The sequence below is a fragment of the Heloderma suspectum genome, chromosome 4, assembly GCF_057233095.1.
Source record: "Heloderma suspectum isolate Gila_16-S chromosome 4, 16-S_ref, whole genome shotgun sequence".
Lineage (NCBI taxonomy): Eukaryota > Metazoa > Chordata > Lepidosauria > Squamata > Helodermatidae > Heloderma > Heloderma suspectum.
Window position 1 is genome coordinate 283,663,229 of NC_139461.1, and position 26,494 is coordinate 283,689,722.

The 26,494-nt window shown below is 40.1% G+C and overlaps 1 protein-coding gene across 14 annotated transcripts in view; it reads right to left on the reverse strand.

Annotated features, from left to right (window-relative positions):
- ZMYND8 (zinc finger MYND-type containing 8) overlaps positions 1 to 26,494 on the reverse strand; it is a 106,617-nt gene that overhangs the window by 65,553 nt on the left and 14,570 nt on the right. For 3 of the 14 annotated variants that reach the window (XM_084854035.1, XM_084854049.1, XM_084854048.1), the window contains exons 1-2: positions 21,710 to 21,841; positions 6,482 to 6,552 (exon numbers count right to left, since the gene is read on the reverse strand). In XM_084854035.1, the coding sequence (XP_084710161.1) occupies positions 6,482 to 6,552; positions 21,710 to 21,798 (160 nt within the window). In that variant the 5' untranslated portion in view covers positions 21,799 to 21,841. Of the gene's footprint in view, positions 1 to 2,687; positions 2,844 to 6,481; positions 6,553 to 16,478; positions 16,589 to 16,883; positions 17,795 to 21,709; positions 21,842 to 26,494 lie in introns of those variants that run through there. The other 11 variants (XM_084854040.1, XM_084854043.1, XM_084854039.1 and 8 more) reach the window with 7 other exon arrangements.

Consider the following 26,494-nt stretch of genomic DNA (forward strand, 5'->3'; position numbering starts at 1 on the left):
CGATCCAGTGGATCCACAGTTGGCTACAGAATCGGACTCAAAGAGTGTTTATCAATGGGACCTTCTCAAACTGGGGAGAGGTAACGAGTGGGGTACCACAGGGCTCAGTCCTGGGCCCAGTGCTCTTCAACATTTTTGTTAATGAATTGGAGGTGGTGGTGCAGGGAATGCTGATCAGATTTGCAGATGGCACAAAATTGGGCGGGATAACTAATACTTTCAAAGACTGAAACAAAATTCAAAGTGATCTTGATAGACTGGAGCGCTAGGCAGAAAACAGAATGCCATTGAATAGGGATAAATGCCAAGTTCTGCACCTAGGAAAAAGAAACCAAATGCACAGTTACAAGATGGGGGATACATGGCTCAACAACACTACAAGCGAGAAGGATCTTGGAATTGTTGTAGATCGCAAGCTAAATATGAAACAATGTGATGTGGCTGCAAAAAAGGCAAATGCTCTTTTGGGTTACATTCATAGAAGCATAGCTTCCAAATCCCGGGAAGTACAAGTTCCTCTCTACTCAGCACTGGTTAGGCCTCATCTGGGGTACTGTGTCCAGTTCTGGGCACCACACTTTAACAAGGATGCAGACAAAGTCAAGAGGGTTCAGAGGAGGGCAACAAAGATGATCGGGGACTGGAAACAAAGCCCTATGAGAGACTGAAAGAACTGGGCATGTTTAGGCTTGAGAAGGGAAGACTGAGGGGAGATATGATAGCGCTCTTCAAGTACTTGAAAGGTTGTCACAGAGAGGAAGGCCAGGATCTCTTCTCGATTATCCCAGAGTGCAGGACACGGAATAATGGGCTCAAGTTACAAGAAGCCAGATTCCGGCTGAACATCAGGAAAAACTTCCTGAGTGTTAGACCAATATGACAATGGAACCAATTACCTAGGGAGGTAGTAGGCTCTCCCACACTGGAGGCGTTCAAGATGAGGCTGGACAGTGTCCATGCCCCCTCCCCCACAGCGTCCATGCCCGCTCCCACCTTAGAAAAACTTAAAAAAAAAAATCTCTTCTGGGTGGCTGGGTGCCCTGTGAAGTACAGCACTGACTCAGACTCCAGCCGCGAAGTGCCATATGATGCCAGAAGCACTCTGAAGAAATTAAGATAGCAGGGCGGCTGGAGCCTTGGTCAGTGTTGCGCTTTGCAGGATGACCAGCTGCCCTGGAAAAAGTTTATTTAAAAGCAAGAAAGGAAAAGAAGAAGAAACCCATGCCCACCAGCCCATGATAGGCTACTAGGAGGAGGACTGCAGAGGATTGTGGGTCCAACAATAGGAGCTAGAGAGCAAATGGGGAGGCAGGGAATGCAACAGGCTTGTGGAATGCAACAGGAGCAACTGGGATCAGGAAGGAAGCAGGGAAAAAGAAGGTGGGGGAAAGAAGAAAGGAGGTGTGCATGTGTATATGAATGTGTTTGTGTGCATGCATGGTGTGTGTGTGTGTGTATATATATATGTGAAAGAGAGAGAGTGTGCGCTGACAATCTAGACTCGAGAAAGTGTGTGGATGTGCATGTGTGGTTGGCTATCTGGGCAATGACTCAGTTCACACATAAGGGCAGCAAGTTGTAGGTTAATTAACCCATGATTTCCCAGTTCGTATGCTGCTGCTGTTTTGAATACGCAACCCCCGATCGGCCTGATTGTAGCTGGCTATGTGACATGTGAACCCAGATACTATAGGTTATTCATGGGTTAAACAATCAAAAGTTAACCTATGATTAGTTCTTAGGTTTCCTTTGGGTCTATTAACCCACAAATAACCCACAGTTATTAACCCAGAATTTACTCCTGTTATGTGCAAACATGCCCAAGGAGATTTGAGGGTGGAATGTCAGTTGGCTGGAAGAGGAGAAATTTGTGGCCTGAGAGTTAAACAAATAGGAATGGATTTGGGAAGTTGATTTGTGGGTGATTCTCCTATTAATTGTTTGGAATAAATTAATTTTAGAAGAATTAATTTAGAGGTGGTTTGGGGAAAATAACTGGCTTGCCTTCTGTGAAATTGTGTTGTCCCATATGGGGTCAAATATGTGGTTTGGCATTTGGGCATCAGACCTAACCTCTGGTTTGTACTGAGTTTCTTGGGCAGATTACTTGCCCTTTGTGAATATCCCAGCTCCCCTGAAGGCCATTTTGTGGTGGTGCCCACAACAGTTAACTCAAATTTCCAAATTTGCCCATGGGCTCGCCAAAGTCCTGGTTAATAGAACATATTTACTTTATCCCCTCCTCAAAAGAATAATCCAACAAAGGCAAGAGGGATATGCATTTAAAGCAACTCAAGGTCAAAGCAAAAAATGGAAAATCCACCCTCTCCAGCTGCACCTCCAGAATTCTCTCTTAACCTTGTAGATAATTATCTGGTAAGAGAAATCTGAGGCTGAAACACGAAGGACAAACATTGCAAAGCACACCTGGGCTTGTCTTCAAGCTCTGAGGAAAACAGCCCAACTAACCCCTGTAGACAGTCTTCAGCCCTGAAGACAGCAAATTAGGATTCAAGAAGGGTCACTGTGGCAGTAAAAACGGCTTGTTTGTTTAATTAAATACATTTTTGTCCACCCAGTAATCAAAGTTCTCTGGGCAGATTACATAAAGAACAAAATACAATATAAAAGCAACAGCCAGCATGGGAAAAACAATGTAATTTTATATATAAAAGAAAGGTCTTCACCTGGTGCTGAGAAGATAACAGGGTAGGTACCAGGTGAATTGAATTGGGCCCGGGAACAGACTAGAAGCCAGTACAATAAACTTGTATTGTCCTATCTTTGCTTCTATCTTCCTTACGAAAAATAGTAGAATAGATGAAACCTCATCTCTTCTGCTGCTGTAGGGCATAGAAGCACACAGATGTCCTTTGCATCAGATGCAGAAGGAATTGTGATCTCTTATTTCTATAACAATTCAGCACCCTGATGGCAAGGTCTGGGATTCTGCAGATACAGGAAAGGATATCCACTGCTTCATTACTCTGCTAATAAGCAAAACTTTCTCCTTTCTTATGCTACAACATAACATGAGCAATTCAAGGTAGGTAAACCAAGCCCAGCTCACTAATGTGTCAGTCTCTTCACAAGACTTAAACCTTCTTAAGGTTCCTATGCATGGGAAATGGCAAGCTGAGGATAATTATAACAACATTTTGAACCCATGTAAGTGACTCACGAGTGTGCACAGATATAAAACCAAGTTTCCCACCCCTTCTCCTCATTTCTCTCCTCGTTCTCTCTACAAATGCTTCTGCTACTAGCCTATTCTATACTTCTCTGAATTTATGATGCAGTTTTCGGATTAAAAATGCATTTGTGTGCAAAAAATGCATATTTTACCATAAAATGTGTACAAATGTTCATGTGGATTAAAAAAACCCACAACACAAATTAATGTGGAAACGGGATGCAATGAATGAACACATTCATGAATATCATTATGAAACTGGCATGGACCAAAATACATCTGATCTCTTCATTCCAATTTACCACACAATCCCGTATGTATGGACCAGCCTCTTCCTTTTCATTTATCAGGTCTCTTCTCGTCTAACTCTTTCCTCAAGACTGACTGCTTCAGCAAAACCTGTCCCAAAGCACTCTAGCCAAATGACTCTTAATTTCCTCCCCCACCATCCCACCTCACTTCTTCTGCCAGTCTCTTGCCTTTTCGTCCACCTCAGTTCTGGTGCATCTGGACAGTAAGTTCTCTAGACAAGGAACAAAACACTTTTATGTTCTGTACAATGCCTAGTACACAGTCTGTGCTAAATAAAATGTTAAATTTCAGCAGTAGGAATGGACCATCTGTACAATTTGCTGACAACAAATCTGCAAACATTCTTTAAACAACAGTCCAAGAATCCAGTCTCGGCTCACAATATCCTCTGAAAGCATACTGCATGGATAATCCATTCAGGTGCATGCATCCATGAGAATCTGAAGCAGATTTTGGGAAACTCTTTACGTGCAACTGCATCTCCTGCTACTGTGAATAGTGGGAAGGTAAAATACAAGTACATAAGAGTTTATTCCAAATAAGTACTTTAAAAAACTCCCTTTCATCTTATCTTTTCATTTCCTGTTTGCCATATCCATTTTGTTTGTAATATCCTTTCAAGAGGGGGCCAATGCATTTTTTTAACTATACAAAATAATGGTCTATATAAGTAACAGAAATAAAATGCAATTCTCTTTGTAGTGTCGCTACTCATTTATCCAAAGCCTTGGATTCCAGCTAAATAATCTGCTTGTAGGAGACTGTAAACAGTACCCTAGCACTCCAAGATGATCTTCTGTTAACATGAAAATTATGAGTAATTGTGGGGAGAGGGGGAAATTAGCAAGAAGTCAATACAATAAGCTTACAACAAATATTTTGCACTTTCTGCACTTTTATTCATACTGAATCTTTTAAAGTCGTAGCATATGAGTTTTGGAACTATTTAAACTTAGAAAAGATGGGAACTTTAATTTTCACATTACCACCTGCATAACAAACCAAGCGCTGCTCACAATAAGCTGTATGGTATAATGTACCAGCTAAGAGTGTGAGCCACAAAGTCTCCAGTTTAGCTCTCCTCATGCCTATAAACTCACTAAACCATTGTCAAGCCACTGAGCCGGTTTGCACAATCGCAGCAAGGGAAATAAGCCATGATGCTGGTCGCATCCTGGCCAAATTTTCCTAGTTATCCTCGCTGGCGCGGCTTGCTATGTCATCCAAACCCACATGGCACGGCTTCTGGGGGGGGGGAGCATACCCTCAAGTAACCCAACAACAGTCCAGGGGTTATTTGAGGATTGCAGCCCCCTCAAACAAGCCATGCCACCCAGATTCAGACAACATGGTGAGCCATGCCAGAAAGGGTAATTAGGGAAATCTGACCTCCATGCACAGCAGGATTACCAGCTCATCATAGCTTGTTAACACCACCTCATTCATATGAACCAGGTCAAAGCCTCTCAGCCATAGCACCGCTATCTGACAATGAGGCTAATAACTCTGGCCTGTCAGAGTTGTTGTAAAGATGCACTGATTTGCCAGATGGAGGGGCTTTAGGTGACCCTTCTCAAAAATTCTTTGGATAAATAGTGTTAGAACAATATGTACTCCACCATGGAACTAGCTGAAATCAATAGTTTATAACCGAAGAGCAAAGTCCACTACTCTGTGCAAAGGGTGAACAGGACACTGAAAGAGCAAACTTGAAAAGGGATTCATACTGCATTCTGCTTCCTGCAGTGCCAGTCGTGGAGCCATGATCCCCAATGCAAAAAAGGAGAGGCCGACAGAGTCAGTCTGGCTAGCCATGGTTTGTAGAACAGAGAGATGGTGGATGTCTTCTCCTCCCTCTCCCACAGAGAGGCATAGAAAGACTGTTATGTACATTAAGTTTTTTTATTATTATTATCATCACTATGAGTGGACATACTGATTTACAGGGTAAGGTTAACCTAAACAAAAGAGAGGCCCCTGTCCTGAGGAACACACACATAATAGACTGTGGTGGGGTGGGAAGAAGAAGAACAGAAGAAAGGATGTAGCTGAGCAAATGTAGTCAGAGGGAGTTACACTTCATTCTGGTTGGAGATTAATGATTACTGGTTAAATCAAAGGCTTCATGCAATAGGCAGGCTTTAGAGCTGAGCTTTTCTAGAAGAGAAGCAACGCCACATAGGTGTCCTTGGAGGTAGTTCTAGCAAAGAGGAAGCAATGGCTAATGTATAGAGACTTTAATGAGAACAAGGGACCTTCAAGCAGCTCAGGGGAGTGAAACTCATGGCCAGGGTTTTATTGGGATAGGAGATCACGATGATTCGTGGGGGAAGCTCATACAGAGCTTAAAAGCAGGAACAAGTAATTTGTACTAAATGTGGAGCCAGAGGAAGGATCTGAGGAAGTCTGTCATGTGGTATGAACACTGAGAGAACTTAATGATTTTGGCAGCATAGTTCTAGACAAGCCTTCTAGACCAGCCTTCCCCAACCTGGTACCATCCAGATATTTTGGACCACAACTCCCAGAATTCCTGACCATTGGGGCTGATGGAATTTTAGCTAAGGGGATAGGGAAGAGAGGCTAGATTTTTAGCAGTGGGAGAAGCAACATGATGGCAATTTACAGAACATGTGAAGAAAAGATAAAAGCAAAGATAAAATTGAAGTTTTGCCTCAGGATGGACGGAGACTTTGTCAATGTTTTTCTTTGAGACACATGATCGAATAAGATTAGTAGCCTAATCAGAACTAGTAACCATTTGAGCAAGAACCAAAAGAATGGAACTTGTACAAAACATACTAACAGAAATGCAAGCATAGCTCACACTGGTGTCAAAAGTTCCACGTCATCATCCTGTACATTTTCACTATCATTTTTATGAACTTCAGGAAATAAGATAGGGAGAAGCTGAAGCAATGTTAGTTTAATACCTGCTATGCTCTGAGTGACAAAGATAACATTGCTTTCACTCACCTTTGGATCGAGTGGAGATATCCATTCCTTCCACCACCTCCTGCTCTGCCTTTATTTCTTCTTCAGCCAAGCTGTAACAGTAAAGAGATATTATGTTCATGTTGTAGTTTACATACTGTGACTTAAAAGTGGTAGGGGGAGAGGGGACAGGCAACTAGCAGCCTGATCCACATCTCCTTCTGTTGCTAGAGTGGTGCTATTACCATTTGCAAAGTGGAGTTAATGCTTTCATCTAAAGCTCACTGGAGAACACATCAAGCTCATACAATTACTTAGATTGCCTCCTCCTATGCATACTCATGGTGCAGTGGTGATAGGAAGGGGGGAGGGTGGAACAGTTATGAGCTGGACTAAGATCCTGAAGCCCCCTCTGCAAGAGAGAATCTACACTACCTACTGATTAGGCTCTGAAGTATTTATAGTTCTGAGTGGTAGTAAAATAAAGACGTATAAGAAATGCTCAAGACAAGGTCTTTTGGTATGTTTCAGAAGTCCTGGCAAGATAAATTAACACGTGGGTTTGGGGTGGCGGTAGGCTCTACGTCAGGTAATATGCTTATGACCTGTTCAAATATTCTTTTTTAATTAACATAGGTAGAAAATTGCATTTTCACATTTCACTACTACAATGTTCAGTCCAAAAACAGTGGTAGAAGGAGAGAAGCCACAGGAGTTGCTTTATGGTTTACTAAATGGCCATTTGAAACTGGAAAAATACAGACTTCTAAGAGATAATATTCAAGGCATTATGGGAACTGTGTATCCTAAAGCCTATTCTGAAAACAGGTTTTAAAAGTACCATTTAGCATATGCAATTTATTTTTAAAGATAAAACAAAACTAAACCAGTTTTTAAGCCTGACTCGTAGAAAAGACTATCTTATTTACTAAGGCAGAATTGCCTTAGCGAATCCTGACATAGAATGAAGCCTTGTGAGGCTGAATGTACAGGTTTTCCATGGAAACCAGATGACGATTATTTGTTATTATTTATGAAGTGCCTAGAAGTTGCTGTAGAAACATTTTTAAAGCATCTGTAGTATAAAATCTAGCTATAAATCCTGATTGACAGCCATCTGTCAGGGATGCTTTGACTTAGATTCCTGCATTGAGCAGGGGGTTGGATTCGATGGTCTTATAGGCCCCTTCCAACCCTCCTATTCTATGAAATACAACCTCTATTGACATTTCTTCCAAACCAATAGGTTTCAAGTTACAGGCACAACTAGAAAATTGAATGATAATCGCTACTGAAGATAGGGTTCTAGGCGAGAAGCAAGTATTAGAGAAGTGTCATTACTAGAAGAAATAGGTGGGAAAGCCCAGTGAACTGCCCAGAGAGCTTCGGCTATTGGGCGGTATAGAAATGAAATAAAATAAAAAATAAAATAAAAAATAAAAAGGATGGTGGAGAGGTACCTGATAAAGTTGCCCAGGTATCACCAACTGGAACAGTACTAGTGCTGTGCTGAAAATTTCTCCCACATTTTTTCAACCATTCTCATTCAATTTGATAGAAAAGAAATTGCTTTGAAAAGAAATTCAATGGTGACGAAATGTTAGAGAAACTCTGATGGGATGGGTTTGGGTTTCTTACCTTACTTACGAAGTGGCCAAGGAGTAAGCCCAAGTGTCCTGTTTTTCACTGTACCATTATCTCCCTGGCCACCTGTAGCCTCCTCAGCTTCCCACACTTCAATTAAAGCCCAGTATAAGGCACCATGAGGTAATTCCTCCCATGGGCTTTTCAGATCAGGACGTGCAGGCAGCCTGGGAGGCTAGCTTTGATTAAAAAAAAAAGAAAAAGGTAAAGGTGTCCCCAACCAGTTGTGTCCGACTCTAGGGTGTGGTGCTCATCTCCATTTCGAAGCCAAAGAGCCAGCGCTGTCCAAAGACGCTTCCGTGGTCATGTGGCCAGCATGACTGAACACCGAGGTGCACGGAACGCTGTTACCTTTCCCGCCAAAGTGGTACCTATTTATCTACTTGCAATTTCTTGCTTTTGAACTGCTAGGTTGGCAGAAGCTGGGACTTAAGACGGGAGCTCACTCCGTCACACAGCACTCGGGTCTCAAACTGCTGTCCTGCCGACCTTCCGGTCTGCAGTTCAGTGTCTTAACCACTAAGCCACCGCGGCCCTTTAGCTTTGATTAGGTAAGCTCAAAAACACAAAAATAAATTATAAAACATTCTGAATGAGGAAGAACAATGGAAGCCTCTTTCATGGGAGGAGAAAACTTTCAGGAAACTGGAGGACAGATTTTGGCAGAGCACTAACTCCACCTCATCCCTGGAGCTAGAGACAACACTGTCCCCAGCTGCATTGCAGTGGACACAAACTGGAGGCCAGCCTGCCAAGACAGTTGATGCTGTTGCAGCTCAAAAAACCCAAACCCCCTTAGGAAAAAAGAAAGAAGCTGTGCTACAAGCCCTGCCAATGGGGAGCCCGACCTGGGAGAAATGGTTGAGAAATTCTCCTCCCGCTGGAGCACAGCTCTAAACAGTACAGATTGTTAGATGACAGAGGCACAGAGGTTCAAGTAAGACACAGTAGAAATACTGAAGGTCATGTAATAACACAAATTGCTTTGCTGAATTCGTTCAAGGCCCAGCACCCTATATTAAAAGCAGTTAGCAAGATGTCTCTAGGAAGCTCAAAATATCTGTGTTTGTATGTTCATCCATGGCTTTATTTATTACATTCCTACACTATGGATTATTAAATGACTATAAGCCAGAGTTCCCCGATTTGGATATAAGGAAGAACTGTGATTTAAAGTGAACCACGATATCCACATCAAAGCTGTTGCATGATCGGGCTGGGGAAATACTGGCACCCACAGCCTCATGAACCATCGTTATAAAACTGTGGACAAACACCCCAACACAGCCACCGAGAGCATGAGAGTAATAGCCATGCCCTTTTGATTGTCTCTTGTATTAATAATTTAATAATTGAAATTATACTACCCAGAAGTTCCCATTTTTAACTATAATATATAATGGCCATCATAATTCTTCCAGGAATTTGACTAATCTTTTTTTGAAGCCAACTAGACTTCAAGTTCTAGTTATTTTGACAGCTTCTTTTCTCTCCACACCATTCATAATTGTATAAACTTCTAGTCTGTTTCCCTTTGATCACCTGTTTTTCTTAAGAAATCATCTTTAACCTTTCCTCACAAGAAAGGTACTCCAAGTTTCTTATTATTTCTGTTGCTTTGCTAAATCTTCTCCAGATCTACAACAACCTACTTGATATGGAGAGAACCAGGACTGCACACAATATTCTAACTTTGGGTACCATGTATATTTGTGTAGTGGCATTGATGAGGATACTTGCAGTTCTATTTTCAATCCCTTTCCCAACACAGAATTTATCTTTTTAATGCTGTGGCATATTCAACTGATATTTTAGTGAACTTTTTACTACTGCACCAAGATTAATTGTCTAAATAGAGTCTAAAATGACTGCAGCCATTACAAATATATTAAGACTATCTGTCCTAATGTGAATCACTTTACAGTCACACACAGAGAACCTCACCGGACATTCAGTTACCCAGTCCCTCACTTGGTATGTGCCTTGGGAAATCTTTGTATTTTTCTTGAGATTTTACTGTCCTGAATAACTTGCTGTCATTTGCAAAAAAGACTACGCCATTCTTCATTCTGGACATGATTAAATTATACCAGTCCCATAATAGATCCTTGGGGAAACCCAATATTCCCCTATTCAACTTCTTTTTGTTAAGCAGGTAATGATCCATATGAGATTCCCAATTGTCCTAAGTTTAAGAGCTGTCTGTCAAAACTCTTTTATGAAGTATATAGTATTTCTTCTAAACTAATTTCAATCTACATGCTTGTGAACATACTGAAATAATCCTAAATGACAAGTAAATCTTCTCTTTGCAGGCATGACAGAAATAGATACAGTAAATTATTTCTGCCCTTGTCTGTTGCCTGATTGTGTACTGTAATCTCCAATGTCCCAAAACTATGAAAATGGTAGGATTTCTAAAATTGTAGAAGAAGCCATTCATTTCATTTTAGCGGTAGTTCATTACATTATCAAAATATAAGACTTTCTTCCTCAACTGTTCAAGGAGGTACACAGGACCATAGTTTGTGCTTCACATATCTCTGGTACATACTAAATTTGTTGACTGACAAACAAGAGTGAGCAGAACTCAACTTAAGGAAGCTTTTCAGGTCATAAAGATTATACGTGTTCCATATATGGCAACTGGAGCTCCACAAGCATATAAAGCTCTTCTCCTGTTTGCAGCTGACAACAGGAAGCTCCTCTTGTGCATGTGGGGCTATATTTCTGGATTGCAGCCATCCAGAAGGGTCTTGACAGATTAAAAAAAAACCTGAGGACTTTTGAAATGTTAGAAAACAGCAGAGAAATGTGATTGCATTACTGCAGTTTTGAATGAATCCATACATTCAGAGGTAATAAAGCTACCTTGTTTTGCATTGTTTGGACTACTGCAGCACACAACACTGATGCTAATGGGGGATGGGCAAGTCTTCAAAATCGACATACGGGCAATTTACACAGAGCTTAGGATAACCCTTTTTAGAAGTGATGTCTTCAAGTTTGTTGCCCTCCATCCCTACAAGAATTGTTTTCAAGCTGTTTAAACATAATAGTCTAAGTCATCTTACCAGAAGCTTTCTCCCTCATAAAGGATTTAAAAGAGACAATAATTCAAAGAAAATATTTCCCAAACAGCTGCAATTCAGTATAAGTGCAATGCCTTTTCTGCCCCCCCCCCATTTTTTAAGAAAAAAAAACACCTTGGCGTTAAGAGAAATGTAACCAGAATGTAAATATTAAAGAACACTCAAAAAAACTGAAAAGTGTATACTATCTTTGCTATCATACTAACCAACTACTCATCCACTACTCATTTTAGTAATCTGACATTTCTTCCCTTTTCAAGTGCATCTAAGAAGCTACAGGTCTGGGGGGTTATCTCCTATAAGTAATAGTGCTATATCTTCCAAGTTTCTAAAACTGCAAAAAAATTTGCCTGAGAGGGACTTATTTTCTTGAGAAAACAGACCGAAGAGTGAACTTCTGTTAGAAAATCTTGCAACTACACCACTGATTAGAAATTGTATTCATCACTGAACTAGTAGCTCTGCATTTATCAGACACAGGCTCAAGGCAGACCCAAACATTAAAAACAAAACTAATTTGTTTCACAAACACTTTAACTTGCATGACAAAGAGAATTTACAAATGGAGGTCCCCCCCACTTTTTTTTTTTTTTTTACAGGAAAGCTGGGAGATGGGACGTAAAGAGCACAAACCTACCCAGTGGGTTTGCAGCATATCTATCTGATTTTTAAAAAATCCCTATTAGTCTCCATAAGGCATGAATTAACAAGCTTTACTTTTAGACAGATAAAGTACTATATGTTCTTTAAAGACGACCATTCCTTTACTGTAACTTTAATGTAAAACAAGGTAGAAATGTAGAAACACCTACCCATTCCCTTAACCTAGGTTAACTATAGAGAGCAGTCGAAAGTTGTAGATGAACTGCTGCACCTTGACATTTAACCAGGAAATCTGATATGGAAAACTACCTAGAAGATATTGCCCACATACACAGTATTCTCAATTTATGGAAATTATATTAACTTAATCTCAAGACCCATACATTTTAGTAGCTATTTTTCTTTAAATTAAACAATGTTTAACATAATAAGCAATAAAATTCCATTTTATCTTCAAAATAATTACTGCTTCTCCTAGATTTTGAGTAGCAAGCATAAAATAAAATTTCCAGAAATTGCATTTAAGAAAAAAAAATGGATATAGTATTTTGCATGCCATAACTGAATAAATAGCATCTGTGTATAAGCACTCACCTATAACAGTCTCTTACTCATCGGTAGCTATGCTATTTATGCAGGATTCTTAAAATGGCGTCTGGCAGCACTGCATTGCCTCATTCCTATACTGTAGCTAAAATGGTAGCAATTTATTCAATAACTATGTCCTTTGTTTATACAGTACTATTTTCAAAGCAATCATCAAAGTAGTAGAAAAATGGTTAAAAGATGAGACAGTGATATCCAACAGCCTAATGTTTAACTAAAATGTACAAGACAGGGAGCTTTGTGAAGTCACAGGTTACTAAGGAAATCCTTCCATTTTAGATGCTGTCTTCAGTGTGAATATGCAAGGACTGATGCTGTCTCTCCAGTTACCCTGCAAAAAGCCTAATGTGCATTAAGATTAAATACAAACACTAAATTGCTGTAAGTGCGAGGTTTAGTAGCTAAAATCTTCATAACGTTCAGTTTACTATGCTTTTTGATAAAAGGCAAGAGAAAATTGTAATGTTCACAGATTTCAAGATCAGTCTAGCAACTGTATATCGACAACTTACATAGCATAAATAAGATTCTTATGATAGTAACAGCTCAATCCTATGGAGAGGCTGACATGGTTAAAGCCAGCTGATTTCATAGGATCCAGCAGCACATCTCCAAAATATAGAAACATAGTTGAGCAAAATTTCTTGCTTTGCAATTGACACTACGTTAGCATGGTCAATATTATCTCAGGACAAAGCTTATCATCATCATCATGTTTTAAATCACTCAATGGATGTATAAATACCATGGGCTCTAGCAATGAATTGTTAGCACTGAAGGGAAAATAGGTCTGACTGTAGTATGTCAAACTCAGTGCATATGTAGCATATAATGTGAAAGAGATAAAACTTTGGGCCTTTGGTTTCCAAAGCCCAATCTGATGGCCTAGCAAACATATTTTGTGCTGGTACATTGAGAATTTGGTATAAGCACACCAGAATGCCAAGATGCTATCTGGAGTCTTTAACCTGATACCACTCTTGGCTCAACAGAATTCAGGGCATAGCTGGCACTGAGATTTATCACTCTTGAACTGATGACCACAAAGTAGCATCTGTCCTTAAGGGAGACTGAATTTCCTTTATTTCTTGCCAGGTATAAAACAAACATGGCCACTTTACTGAATGAGAGTGGGTGGGGAGTGATATTACACAGAGAGATGATGTTAAAAACCAGATTTTAAAAATTTTTATATGCCACCCACTAACAAAAGTTCTTGGGCGGGCTTACAATAAAAGAGAACTGATCCATTAAAGATGAAGTTTATGCAAGCATGCTAAATTTACAAGTGATAGACTCTGCACTGAAAAAGCACAGGACCATTTTGTACATAGTTCTTCCAAAGTCAACAAAGAAAGGTGCTGAGAAAGAAGAAGGAACATTTTGTTTGGGAGCACTGTTTTACACATCATACTTCCTTTTCCTAGGGTTGCTAACTGCTATCAATAAGCTTCAGAAATGCCAATCATTTTTATCCATTTCTGTTTAACTCCCAACTAAAATAGTTTGCATACTCAGAATGAAAGGTTATGTGGTGTGTATTTTAAGTTAATGTTTTCATTCTGTTCTATAAACCAGAACATTGTAGTAACTAAATGGTGGCCTAAATAATAATGGTGAATTATATTCATCCTGGCCTATCTAACTCTCTACTTCCCCAAAAACATAAAGAGGAATTATATTATCAATATTCGTTATGCCTAAACTGTTGTTTTCTGACACAGGAACACATCTCAGCCATATTGTTTCACACAAACCACACTGAACACCAACATCTGCAAGGTTCAGTTCTGTCTGAGCAGAAAGAATAAATGTTCACCCACCCCTGTTGTTTAAAGAAGAGCCATATAATCTAGCTTAAACCAGGGGGGAAATAGCACACAGTGCTTCTATGCATGCTATCCATAAAAGTGACTGACATCATACCTTCCAAAAGGATAACAAATATATAGACTTCTTCAGCTTGGCTGAATTTGCTTTACTTACACTGAACAAAGATGGGAGAAATTTCCAGAAGGCCTTTCTCAGCCTTGCTACAGTATTTGTCAATCTTTAACCTATCCTCTGTTTCTATTGGCTCAGACTCTCGACAGAGCAGCATGATTGGGCTGATCTGGGAACACTGCTGTCTCTCCTTGCCTCAGACATCTTGCTGCAATGCAGACATTTATATTTTGTGAACTATGAAAGAATTAGCATTTGAACAGTTTAAAAGGGTGAACTTCAGGGGACTTGTGATGCTGTGTTTCATTATGTGCACAAGGGTAGTCCATGCAAATATGCTTTCCCATGTCAGCTTTACCTCTGGAGGTGCAGATTTGAGATACATCCTTCTTCAACAAAACCTAGGGGAGCCATTTTAATTCAAGCATTCTGAGTACAGTTCATTTTCTCTTGCCACTTCATAAGATAATATTGTGTAATGTTAAGATTTCACACCCAGCTGCTAATGTACAATAAACTACTGCAAGAAAAATATATCTGAGCACAATTTTGACAACCGAACTAAAACGTATTGCTCAGCAATATCCTAGTATTATTTGCACATGCTAATAAGTTCTAAAATAGCATAAAAGCCTTATAATGAACTTCAGCTCTTTAGAAATGGTGATGGGGGAGAAGAGAGCAAATAATCTGAATGAGTTATTTTAATGGTCCATACTTCGGGAGTTTCACTTTAAAAACAAATCATAGAGCTTGGTTAGGACAAAACCATAGTAAAAGGATGTTAGCTAGAAGTGTATCAAGTCCATGAGACCTTTTATAAAAAGTGGCAAGGTATTTTTCAAGTCACATTTGTATAGTATTATCAACAGGATTGCTACAAAACTGTGCACAAACTGAATATACAGCAGAGCCTCTGTAATGCTGTGAGAAAATGTCCACTGAAAAACCTGCTTGTTGAGACATGCATACAAAATGTCTCAGTTCCAGATTATTTTAAAAGCACAAGTTACTCAAAAGTAGTTCTAAAACCAAATTTCATGCTGGATGATATATCATAGGATAACAAAGGCATAGGGTTACTGAAGGATAGCCTTGTAACAATGTAGTAAGATTACTTTGCTGAGAACTAGCACATTCATCACACTTCAAAAGCCTGAGGAAAGTCTGAATTGAGCTTTAACCTGCAAATGCATTAATTAAGAGGGTCTAGGAACAAAGAGTAGGCAGATTTTTTTCCAGAGGAAAACAGGAAGTATATATTTCAGGAGTGGCAGAACATTGTGAAAAAAATTGAAAACCCATTTTGGCACACAGTTTGTATGAACAGAATTCTGAACAAACAACAAAAAATGAGTTTTTAACTAGCTAACCACGGAAATTCTCTGGCTGGACTAAGTTTGCCCTGTTAAAAGCAAAAGATTAAGAAGTATTTAAAATTATCAGAGAATAGCAGACAAGTTTACTTACCAAGTGTTCAAGCAACCATCTCATTTTCCCCAGTAAATATGATACAACAACAAGCTGGCAGATTTGGGATTTGACCAAAAGGAAATTTTTGAAATAATTACGTAGCATCATGCCAAAAACCAGAAAAGCCCGAAAAGGAGGAAAAAAATGAACATGTAATACTCTCATGAACCACACATGATTTTATATCACTCCACCTCAGAGAACTGTGCCTGATATATTGCAAAAGAAAAAAGCACAGTTAAAAAGTCCATTAATTTTATTTGTGCTACAGAAAAGAAGGTAGATAACAATTCAAAACATTTTGTCTTTAATAGGTAAGGTACTGAAACAGATGCATGGCTATGCCTGATGGTTTCAGTCCTAAACCTTAACTGTTTCTAAAACCTACAATAAGAAAATCATTTTTAAAGAGACAGCTTTGTAAGCTAAATATTGCCCTCCAGAAAAACACACACACTGCATCTAAGGATCCTGTAAGGAAAAAGTTAAATATCCATTTTAAGTTCAGGTAAAACTGCACAAAAAACATGATGCAATAGCACTCCACCACTTAGGCCCAGTATCTGCAATCTACCATTAGCACTATTTACTGTGGTCTAGTTGCCTAAAAATCCCATATTTTATCAGGGATAACTTAGCTTAGCTCTTCTTTTCACTGTTTGAAAAGGTAAACTTGCCTGTTCTGCTGTCTGCCATTATCCCTGCTTGTCTCCCTGTAGGGCAGTTAAATGCATCTGCTCCCTAGCTTCCATTTTCTCTCCAGCAGGCATGTGACACAACAGACAATAGTGCAGGCAAACTGCTCAGACACAGAAAGCTGCTTTGGAAGAACAGTATCTTGACAAACTTTAAAAACCACCATCCCCTTGTGAAGAAGTATGTATGCAAACGTTTTGCTAGTCTGTAAAATAAAGCTATGGCTAATGGCTACTAAACCATGTGACCTAAGAAAGCAAATTTAAACATTTTCAACTTAATAAAGTGCTGTGGGGTGAGTTTTGCGCAACAGATCACAGAGAATCACACTGTTAAGCCACAACTCATAGGTTTTAGAGAAAAAAATGTAAAAAAGTAAAGCTTACCTCTGTGGATGCATTGTTAACACAGTGTTATGTCAATACTTATAAAACATGGAGGACAGGCTCTCAGTACTCAGACAGAAAGGGCTTGGCACTTCAGCTTGATGATCTGTCTTCCTAATAAAAGCTAATCCTGGATTGGCTACTTTGGAAAATCTGAATGTAAAGCTTCAGGGGATTGGCTGAAACACTTCCTGAGCGATTATCTTTGTGCAGCTCTGGCAAGCAGGAGCCATCCTGTGCACAGAGAAGACAGGCTAAACTAGGCCTGTTTCAGCAAAAGAAACTTAAAACAACCACACACATACAAACTCCTTACAGAAAGCAGATTTTTGAGTAGAGTAAAGTGAATACCAAGTGCCAGTCTAAATAAAGCGTTTCTCAAACCACATCTGTTGCTTCTGCTTGAGGTTTTTAAAACCTGCAGGTTTCCCCAGGTCACAAAGGCTGTTTTTCCTCCAGAGAAAGCATTCTGAAACACACCGTGAAAGCCACACTAGTAAAGAGAGAAAAGCATTTTGAGACAAAACACACAGATGTATACCCTGCCCAGAAGGCATTCAATTAAACATATTCTAAAGGATCAAGGCTAAATGCTGTAGTTGATTTGTTATATAATACCTACACAGCTTAAAAAGCAAATATGATTCTTCCACATACATTAACAAGAATATAGTGAGTTGTAAGGACTCACATTGTGGATTTTAACCAACATATGCAATGTGAGTTGAAATAGAAATAAGGAGGCTGGCTTCCTAATCAGTTGCAATGCCCCTTTCCTAATTAAATATAAAGGATGCAGAAAAAGCTACATTTTTTCAGTAGTGTGCTAGATGCTGTTTTCATAAACTGCCCTTCCTTCATCCCTAAGGCCTTCTAAAGTTGTCAGTTAAACAAAAATCTGACTTGCCTATTAGCCTGCTGCAGCTGCAGCTTCCTGTCCATTAACCCTATCACATTCAGCTCTTTTTAAGAAACAGGCCTTGTGAAGAGTTGAGTTTCAGTGTGTGGAAAAATACCAGAGCTGCTTTCAGAACAGGGAGGAACAATGGAAGAGCAGTCTCAGTCTAGCAAATTTCATGTACGGTCCTTAAACCACATCTCTAAAAAAAGAAGCAGTTTTTAAAATAAGTCATTTTAGAATTAGAGCATAAGCCATTAAAACAACCAGTTTGATTTGGGGCCAGTTCTTAAGCACACATAATTCAAGAAAAAAAAAAGGAGAGTCCATTCTTCTCTAAAACAGCCTGTGTTACAGTTTTGTTACCACAGGCCATATGATATGTTGCTATGCTGCAGGAAGGAAAACAGCTCTAGATGAAACACTATAAATGGGTTTTCATATAGGCCTTCTACTAATGCTTACATTTATGATGACCTTTCTCTGTATTCACAAATAAGGCAGTTCAACAAGAAAAAATCTAGTTTTATCTACAAATTACTGTGTGCATAAACATATATATGAAAGTAGAATGGCATATTAACAAAATGCAACCTGTGTTCTATATGAAACTGACAAAAAAGTGGGGTTACCTAAAAGCAGATAGCAAGAAAAAGTCAAGTACAAACCTCAAATAATGAATTGCAACAGCCAATTATCCTTACAATGCTATAACGGGGGGGGGGGCACTTAAGCAAAAGCAAGGAGGGTCCATAAACAAGTAATGTGCCTTGAAATTACCGGAGGCTAGCAGCCAAATTAAACGTGTTGCTTAACTGGCCTTCTAAAATACACTGGTTTAATAATCACATGAAATGAAAGTTAGTTAAAATAATCCCTCTCAATCTCAACAGTAAGCAATGTAATCAAAGTTATGTCACACATACACACACCCTTTTGACTGTGGATTTCATTTTAGTCACATACGCATAATCCATTGCAAAGAAATAATCCTAGACTGCTGAGCCTCATGCTGTGGTCACGTTTTCCTGAGATAACAATCATCTTCAAACTTCACAGGGAAACTCTCATGCCACTAAGAAGCTGTATATTCTATGCCAAAGCTGTTTTTCAGGCTGTACCAATTAAGTGTAATGCTCACTTCATACACAATCCTACAGTTTGTGCTAGGGGGAAAGCATTTTGTCTTTAAAATCCTAGCCACATTTTTTAGGACAGACAGCAGTAAAACTCAGAATGTTCCTTCACTGTTTTGTTTTGTTCTGTCTTTGAAATGCAGCAGGAACTGAACACTGAAGGGGAAATATACAACCCACTTGAAGCACCAAGAGGAAGCTGAAAATGGATAGCAAATCCATGAAGGTTCCCTATTATCTTAAGTGTGGAATACACATTTCTTGAATACAAAAATAATAATGTACAAACTCAAATCCTTTAGTGTAGGTTTCTCTTTGAGTCTGGAAGATAGTGTTTATCTCTGTGTACAGAAAACTATGTTGCAATTCCAACTGCAAAGAAAAAGAAGGAGGAATAGCCAAGCACGGTTATTTATCAATAAGGTATTATTCAGTAGCAGAAACTACTAAATAGTAAAAACCAGACCATGTACTTGATGTGAATTCTGATCATTCTCTTTTTCCAATGATTTTTGAGATCAACCTATAGTCTAATGTGAGACATTGAAAATGGGATAGCAATTAGTACACTGCCTATTCTAAGTTGAAACTGTTTAGTAAATACATTGTTTCATGTATATGCCCACCTCCGTGTATTTTTTTTTTCATTTCTGAAGAAGTCAACATTCCATTTACACCACATGCAGAAGATCAGAGCCTTGTACATGCTAATTAATCTCAGAATAACTATAAGTGCCTGATTCCATACTCACAATCACTAATACAAATTTAAAAATCCACTTCATCCAAAACCACTGAAAAGGTGAGGAAAATCCAGCTTTTTACCCCTCTTTGATTACCAGAACTAACCTGAACTGAACCCACAGTCCTTCCACACAAAAACCTACTTCTGCTACTTCCAGTATCAGATGCAGTATTATTTATTTATTTATTGCATTTATATCCTGCCTTTTTTCTTCCAAGGAACCAAAGGCAGCGTACCTAATCCTCCTCCTCTCCATTTTATCCTCACAACAATCCTGTGAAGTAGGTTGGGCAGAGAGCCTTTGACTAGCCCAAAGTCATCCAGTGAGGTTTATGGCGAAGTGGGGACTACAGATCTCCTGGCTCCCAGTCCAACACTCTAACCACCACACTGGCCTATGCCTATGTACATCAGTTGCTGGGGAACACGGGTGGGAGGGTGCTGTTGCACTTGTGTCCTGCTTGTGGGTGGCCCATCAACATCTGGTGGGCCACTGTGCAAACATAATGCTGGACTAGATGGACCCCTGTCTGATTGAGCATGGTTGCTCTTATGTTCTTATGGTCAACCCCACCCCCTTCACTTTCTTCATTTCAGTAGTATAATTGTGGGTGGGGTGGAGAGATCCATTTTGTTGTTGCCACTGTTAAACAACTGGGGATCAGAAACCATTCCCAACCTACTTCAAATTTCCCAGAGATATACCAGTAGATTCTGATCTACCCTTGGTGTAGTGGAATCAAGACATCTACAAAACTGTAAAGACATTTTTCTAACAACCATAAGAAACATGAAAATAAGGTATATATAATGAATTGAAGAAAGAACTATTCAATTAATTTCTTGGAGGAAAATGTTTTGGCATAAAAGAATAGCTACTTTTATGTCTGCCATAATTTGTGGACCTTTTAAATATAGTTTGACTGGACACAAATGGCAAACAATAATTGTCCATAGGGGGACTAAGCATTGATACTGCCATGAAAATGGCTCCTAGCAGCAGGATCAATGCTGTACACAAAATGTCCATACTGCCCTGTCTATTACAGAGTGGCACTATGAAAACTGTACATGCAGTTTTTCTTCTCCTTTCTAGCTTTAAAGAGATACTGATTCGGAAGCCAAAAGCGAGATAGAATCCACTATAGAGGCTGCTTATGTGGCTTTATCTTGCTGGCAGCTCTGTTTCAGTGTTATTCATATCAAGAGCAACATTCCCAAACAAATACAAATGAAATACAGTTGATTCTCTGTGGGAAACACGTCCTGGCTCTGGGACTGCAATGGCGCTGATGGTGGCTGGGCATATAGCCAAAGTGACACAAACAGTCCCTGGAGAGAGGATTTGGTCACATATCAGATAGTAATTTAATAGCAGCAATAGCTAGATGAGGCTTCAAGTTCTGCTCTTCTAAACCAACAAGATGGTTTATTGAGCTAAGGAAAGAACTCTCAAGTGCCAGTAATAACATATACTAATTGGGACTCCTCTCAGGTAGCTCATACTGTTTTGAACTCAAGCAAGAGTTACCTCAGTATGGTAAACATGTTATTTAGCATGTTATTTTCTATTAGGAAAGGGAAAGGAATCTTAGGGCTGATCTTCCTTATTTGGAATGATCTCACACATTAAGTCCCAAAAGAATGTGAAGCAGAAGTACCATTTTATTGGAACAATTTGTTACTAAAAGCAAGCACATTTTCAAGCTTCAAGCTAAGGCAGCTGAAAGAAACCCCTGCTGCAATCAGTGAATGAACCCTCTTATGCTGTGATAAAAGGCAATTAAAATGCATGGTCTACTGCAGGCTTAACCAATTGCTTTTCCGGGGTGTGGCTATTTAGGTGGTGGGGAGAGAAAAACAATGAAGTGGGGAGGACCGGAAGGAAGGCAGAAACAGAAGGCTAAAGTCAGAGATGTTAATAAACAGTGCTTTGAAGAAACAAAGTAGCAAAAGGTGAAGGGGGGAGGGTTGGAAACCATGAAAACAAATTAAAGACTAGAAGGAAACACAAGGATGTGGGAAAACAAAAGAGATCAAAACCAACCACAAGCCAGAAGAGAGCTCTAGATCCCCACTTTCCCCCAGTTCTTCTCTTTCCGGAGAAGTCCAGAGCCAGTGACTACCGCCTATCATGGAAAGGGGGAACAGCTCCCTCCACGCACATCTATAGACCACAGCAGTGCTAATCAGAGATCATCCTAAAGAGCACCAACCCTGCCTGACACAGACGAAAGGATACTTTTCTGAGATGGTATTTTCAGCTCACATGACAGGACAGAACAGTAACTGCTGATACATGTTCAGGCAGAAAGGAAAGAACTGTAGGATAATTGAGTAAACAGGCAACATGAAAAAGAGCTATGGAAAGGAGAAAAGGGTGTATGCACAAGTTGGCTGCTTAATATGCATTCGACAAAGGAGTCAGAGAGTTGACACAGATGGTTCACTGTACCAGATGGGAGCTTGGTGAAGCATGGAGCATGTTTTTGGAAGAAAGGGATGGGGGGGAGAATACACATCCAATTTTGACAGACAGAAGACAGCATTTCAAAAGCAACTAGAAAGAAAAAGTGTCTGCTTCACTGACAGAGAAGATGAAAAAAAAATCCACTGGTCTATGTTTATTTTCAAAAGACACTTTACTCTCACAGTAAAGTAGTTCAGAATAATTTCTATGCATCATGCAAGTAGGGAAGATAATCTTTCCTGAGACACAAGGTGCTCAGATGTGACAATGAATGACTGGAATTTAGGATAAGAGAAATCAGAAACAAAACACATGACAGAATATCAGTCTTCTCTAGTATTAAAAGCTTCTGGTTTAAGATGTCTAAGCATATCAGTTTACAAGCAAGCAAAAGTACAAGGACGGTGGACACAATTCTATCTAGGGCAGTAAGCTAGTGGGGTAACAGGAATAACTATGTCAAATGGCTTACAGCTAGGTAAATTACCCAGTAGTTGTAGTACTAGTAGTAATAATAGCCCTCCTAGCCTATAGCAGCAAGAAGGTTACTTTCGATTTATTTTTTAAAGCATTTTTATCCCACTCTGGGAAGAAGGTTCCCAGAGCAGCTGACCAAAAATAGTAAGATGGGCTTACAATCTAAAAGGCATGATAGAAAAGGAATTGGGATGGAGGAAGAAAAAAATCAAACTCAGGCATGAATTCTTAGTTACAATATTCTTATAATGACCAGCTTTCTGGCAGGGAAGGGCAAATCAAGCTCCCTGAAGTTGCTCCAGCTCTAACTTTATGTATAGGGCCAGGTTGGTCTCCCCCTTGGCACGATGTTCTTCCTCGGAGGCACGGGGTACAGCTTCCCGGCAATGAGCTTACAACCTATTATCTCTAGTTTAGCATTTCTCAAACATTTAGACTTTGATCTCCCTTTCAGAACACTTACACTACCTTCTGGGAACTCCAAACTCAACATCAAGCATCTCTTCCACAAGTGCACGTGCAGAGATCCTTGATGCAGTCATATGCATAAAGGCTGCTGTTGTGTGTGAGGATCTGTGGATTAGAGCAGTAACTCCACATTGCTAACAGAAGTACAAGACAGGACAAGACGGACCTGCAACAAAATGTTGCAGTATTTCCCCACTCCCTTAGAGGAGTGCTCTTGCTCAGAACATCAGCTAGTCTGGAACAAGACCCATGCATGTGTGTGCATGTGGGACGGGGAATTTCAGGAGCTGGAGAAAAAATTACACCTTTTTTCTCCATCCTCCCAAGACCTGCTCTGCTATATAATGCTATAGGGCTGTGTGAGCACATGAGGGAAAGGGTTTCTTTTTTCTTTCTTTACTCCTGAAAGACCCCTGTACAATGGGAGAAGGAGAGTGTTGCCTTATTTTTGGATGGCTCCATTTCACTTCCAAACTGATAGGCAAGCAACATCCTAAGCTCTCTGTTAGAGGAAATTATATCTTACACACAGGAAAACCTTTTGAAAAGGGAAACAGCTCTTTCTAAACTCTTTTCTCCCCAAACCGCATTTGATTATGGGGTAGTATGGGTACAGTCACACCAGAAATTCAAAGTGAATCAGTGAGAGTCCATTACTGGGGAGCACTCAAGTTACCCCAATTTTATCTGGTAGGCAGGAAAGTTATACAATAGAGAAGTTTTACCCTCTCTCAGAATAATAGAACCAGGGGTTATGTAATAAAGGTGAATGATGGAGGATTTAGGAGAGACAAAAGGAAGTACTTCATACAGTGCATGATTAAACTATGGAATTCACTACCATCAACTTAGTTTTAAAGGGGGATTAGACAAATATATGGAAGATAGGTCTATCAATGGCTGCTAGATGGCTTCACAGTGCTCTGGGATCAGAGATAGGATGCCTCTGCATACCAGTTGCTGGGGAAAAACAGCCGGAGAACGCTGTTGCCTTCCTTTATGGCTTGTGGGCTTCTCATAGGCATCTGGTTGACCACTGTGAGAAACAGGATGCTGGACTAGATAGGCCTTTGGTCTGATCCAGTAGGGTTCTTCTTACATTCTTATCTCTCCCTGGACCTCTAGGGCGCAATCCTAACTAGACAGGCGTCTGCCTCTGAACTCGGAGGTCACCACCTATCCAAAGCAAGGCAAGAGAGGCATGGGGGGGATCATTCCCTCCGTGCCTCTACTGCTTTGCTATTTTTCACTAGACAGCCGTTTTCGGCTGTCTAGTGGCAGGGGGTCCAACCGGAAGCTGCCATATGACACATTGGATGTGCAGTACATGCAGCTCCGCTCTCCCCACCCCAGAATGCCCCTCCGCGGAATGCCCCTTTTCAGTCGCTCTGCACTCCTCTTCCAAGCATAGAGGACAGGGCTTCTCTGCGCTGCCTCTGAGGCAGTGCGGATGAGGGGGGAGGTATTCCAGAGCACGAGCTCTGAGGTCCGTTCCCGGAAATGAGCATATCCTATGGCCCTCTAGACAGCATCTGGTGGCTGTAGGATTGCTCCCTTAGTCTCCAATTTTGGAGCCCCGTGTTCCCCTAGGGCCGTGGTGGGCAGCACAAGACCCGCGTGTGTCCCCTTGGCCTTTAGAACAGCACCTCACTGCTGCTGTGTGGCAACAGTAGCAGCAAAGCAATTGGCTATGCAATGGAGGTTGAAAAGGGCCAAATTTAGCTTTAAAACAAGGCAAAGGTGGCCATTTTCAGCCTCCCATCACAGCAAATCACCAACTGCTTTGCTGCTGGTGGCATGGTAGCAGTACAGCATGGCCCCTGGACAGGTCCAGGGCATGGAAGTTGGCCTCCACACCTTCCAACATTGCCCTGTTTTATGGTCTATCCTCACAGTTTGACAATCACCATTCTAGCTTTTAGTTTGTTAACTTGGTTGCCAGACTCAGTGTATTTACATTTGCCACTCTCTCAGAGGATCTATTTATTTATTTATTTCTGTACCACCCAATAGCTGAAGCTCTCTAATGAAATAGGCTAGTGCTTCCTTGGCACAATGAATTTCTCAAAGTACAATAGTACATGTGATCCAATACTTTATCTTAGCCAAAAACTGATTCAATCCTAAACTGTTTATTCAGAATATAAATGAGTTAAATGGGAATTACAGAATTACAGTCTTAATCTAATCTATTTCCAGAAAGGTGCCATGTTCCACTGTTCTTTTGCTTGAGGGTATGTGAAAATTCAAGCAATTGCTCTCTGTTCGCTGTGATTAAACTGTTTTTGCAAATTCATGCTTGCCTCTAAACTGGAGGCAGTTCTTGTTTATCCAGAATTCTGAGTACTTCTTGTCTGTCATTGGCTGAGCTCTCCAGCTTCCTCCATCTCCATTTTAATTAAGTTTGGTTGCAGGGCCTGATGCAATTGCCTACAAACAGCTATATGCTTGCCCTGCAATCTACAGCAGACTATCTGATATCTGACTAGAGTCCACCCATTGGGTCTCATGTTTCAAATAGATCAATGGCTGTGTTAGAGCTTTTGCATTTCTGGAACTGTTCCCAGACAGTCAAACTATTAACCCTGCTTGAAAAGGCAGATATTTTTATCCACAGCTCAGCCAGCCTGAATCACATGACTGAGGTGAACCAGTTTCCTAGCAAACATAGAACGTGGAGGTTAGATGTGTGCAGTTTTGTCTATCTGAACAATATTTCTGTCATTCTTGTGGCTTGGCTTATTTGTTCTAGCAAAGGCCACACATTCCTCATCTTGCTACAGACGGGGTAAAGAGAGGGGGTAAGCTCATATTGCTTGCAATAACATCTTGGCATGATTTGAAAGTCTTTCAAATGGAACTAGTTATGTACAAGTAGGAACTGACATAATGAAATATTTTGACATGATTGTACCACATCAATTTCACTTGGGGGTAAAAGCACACACACCATATACATATGCACAACCTCAAACAGCATGCTAGTATAGAAGCCTTCTCTCTGCTGGAAGTTTTAATGCAAAACATGATTAGGAATGAACATACAGGCATATTTAAATACCCCCCCCCATTAAATCCGTTATGGTTTAGTGGCATGAAAAGACTGTACCACATCAACTGCAGTACATTTGAATTATCCCCAGGTACCAAGAGTATTATGGTTCCTTTTGTATTAAGGCAATATAGCACAAAGCATTCTGAGGAATACGAAACCTATGAAATCTGTATATAAGAAAAGGTACACAGACAACTATTTAAGGACACTGCTAATACTCAGTACAACAGTTTTATTATAAGAGTTCTTTTTTGTACTGTGTGTTTTGTGCAGGAATGTGTTATTTTAGGAATTAATATTCTGGGGCAAGAATGCAGCACAGGCTTAGATACATTTGGAAAGAATTTCCCTATTGATCACCT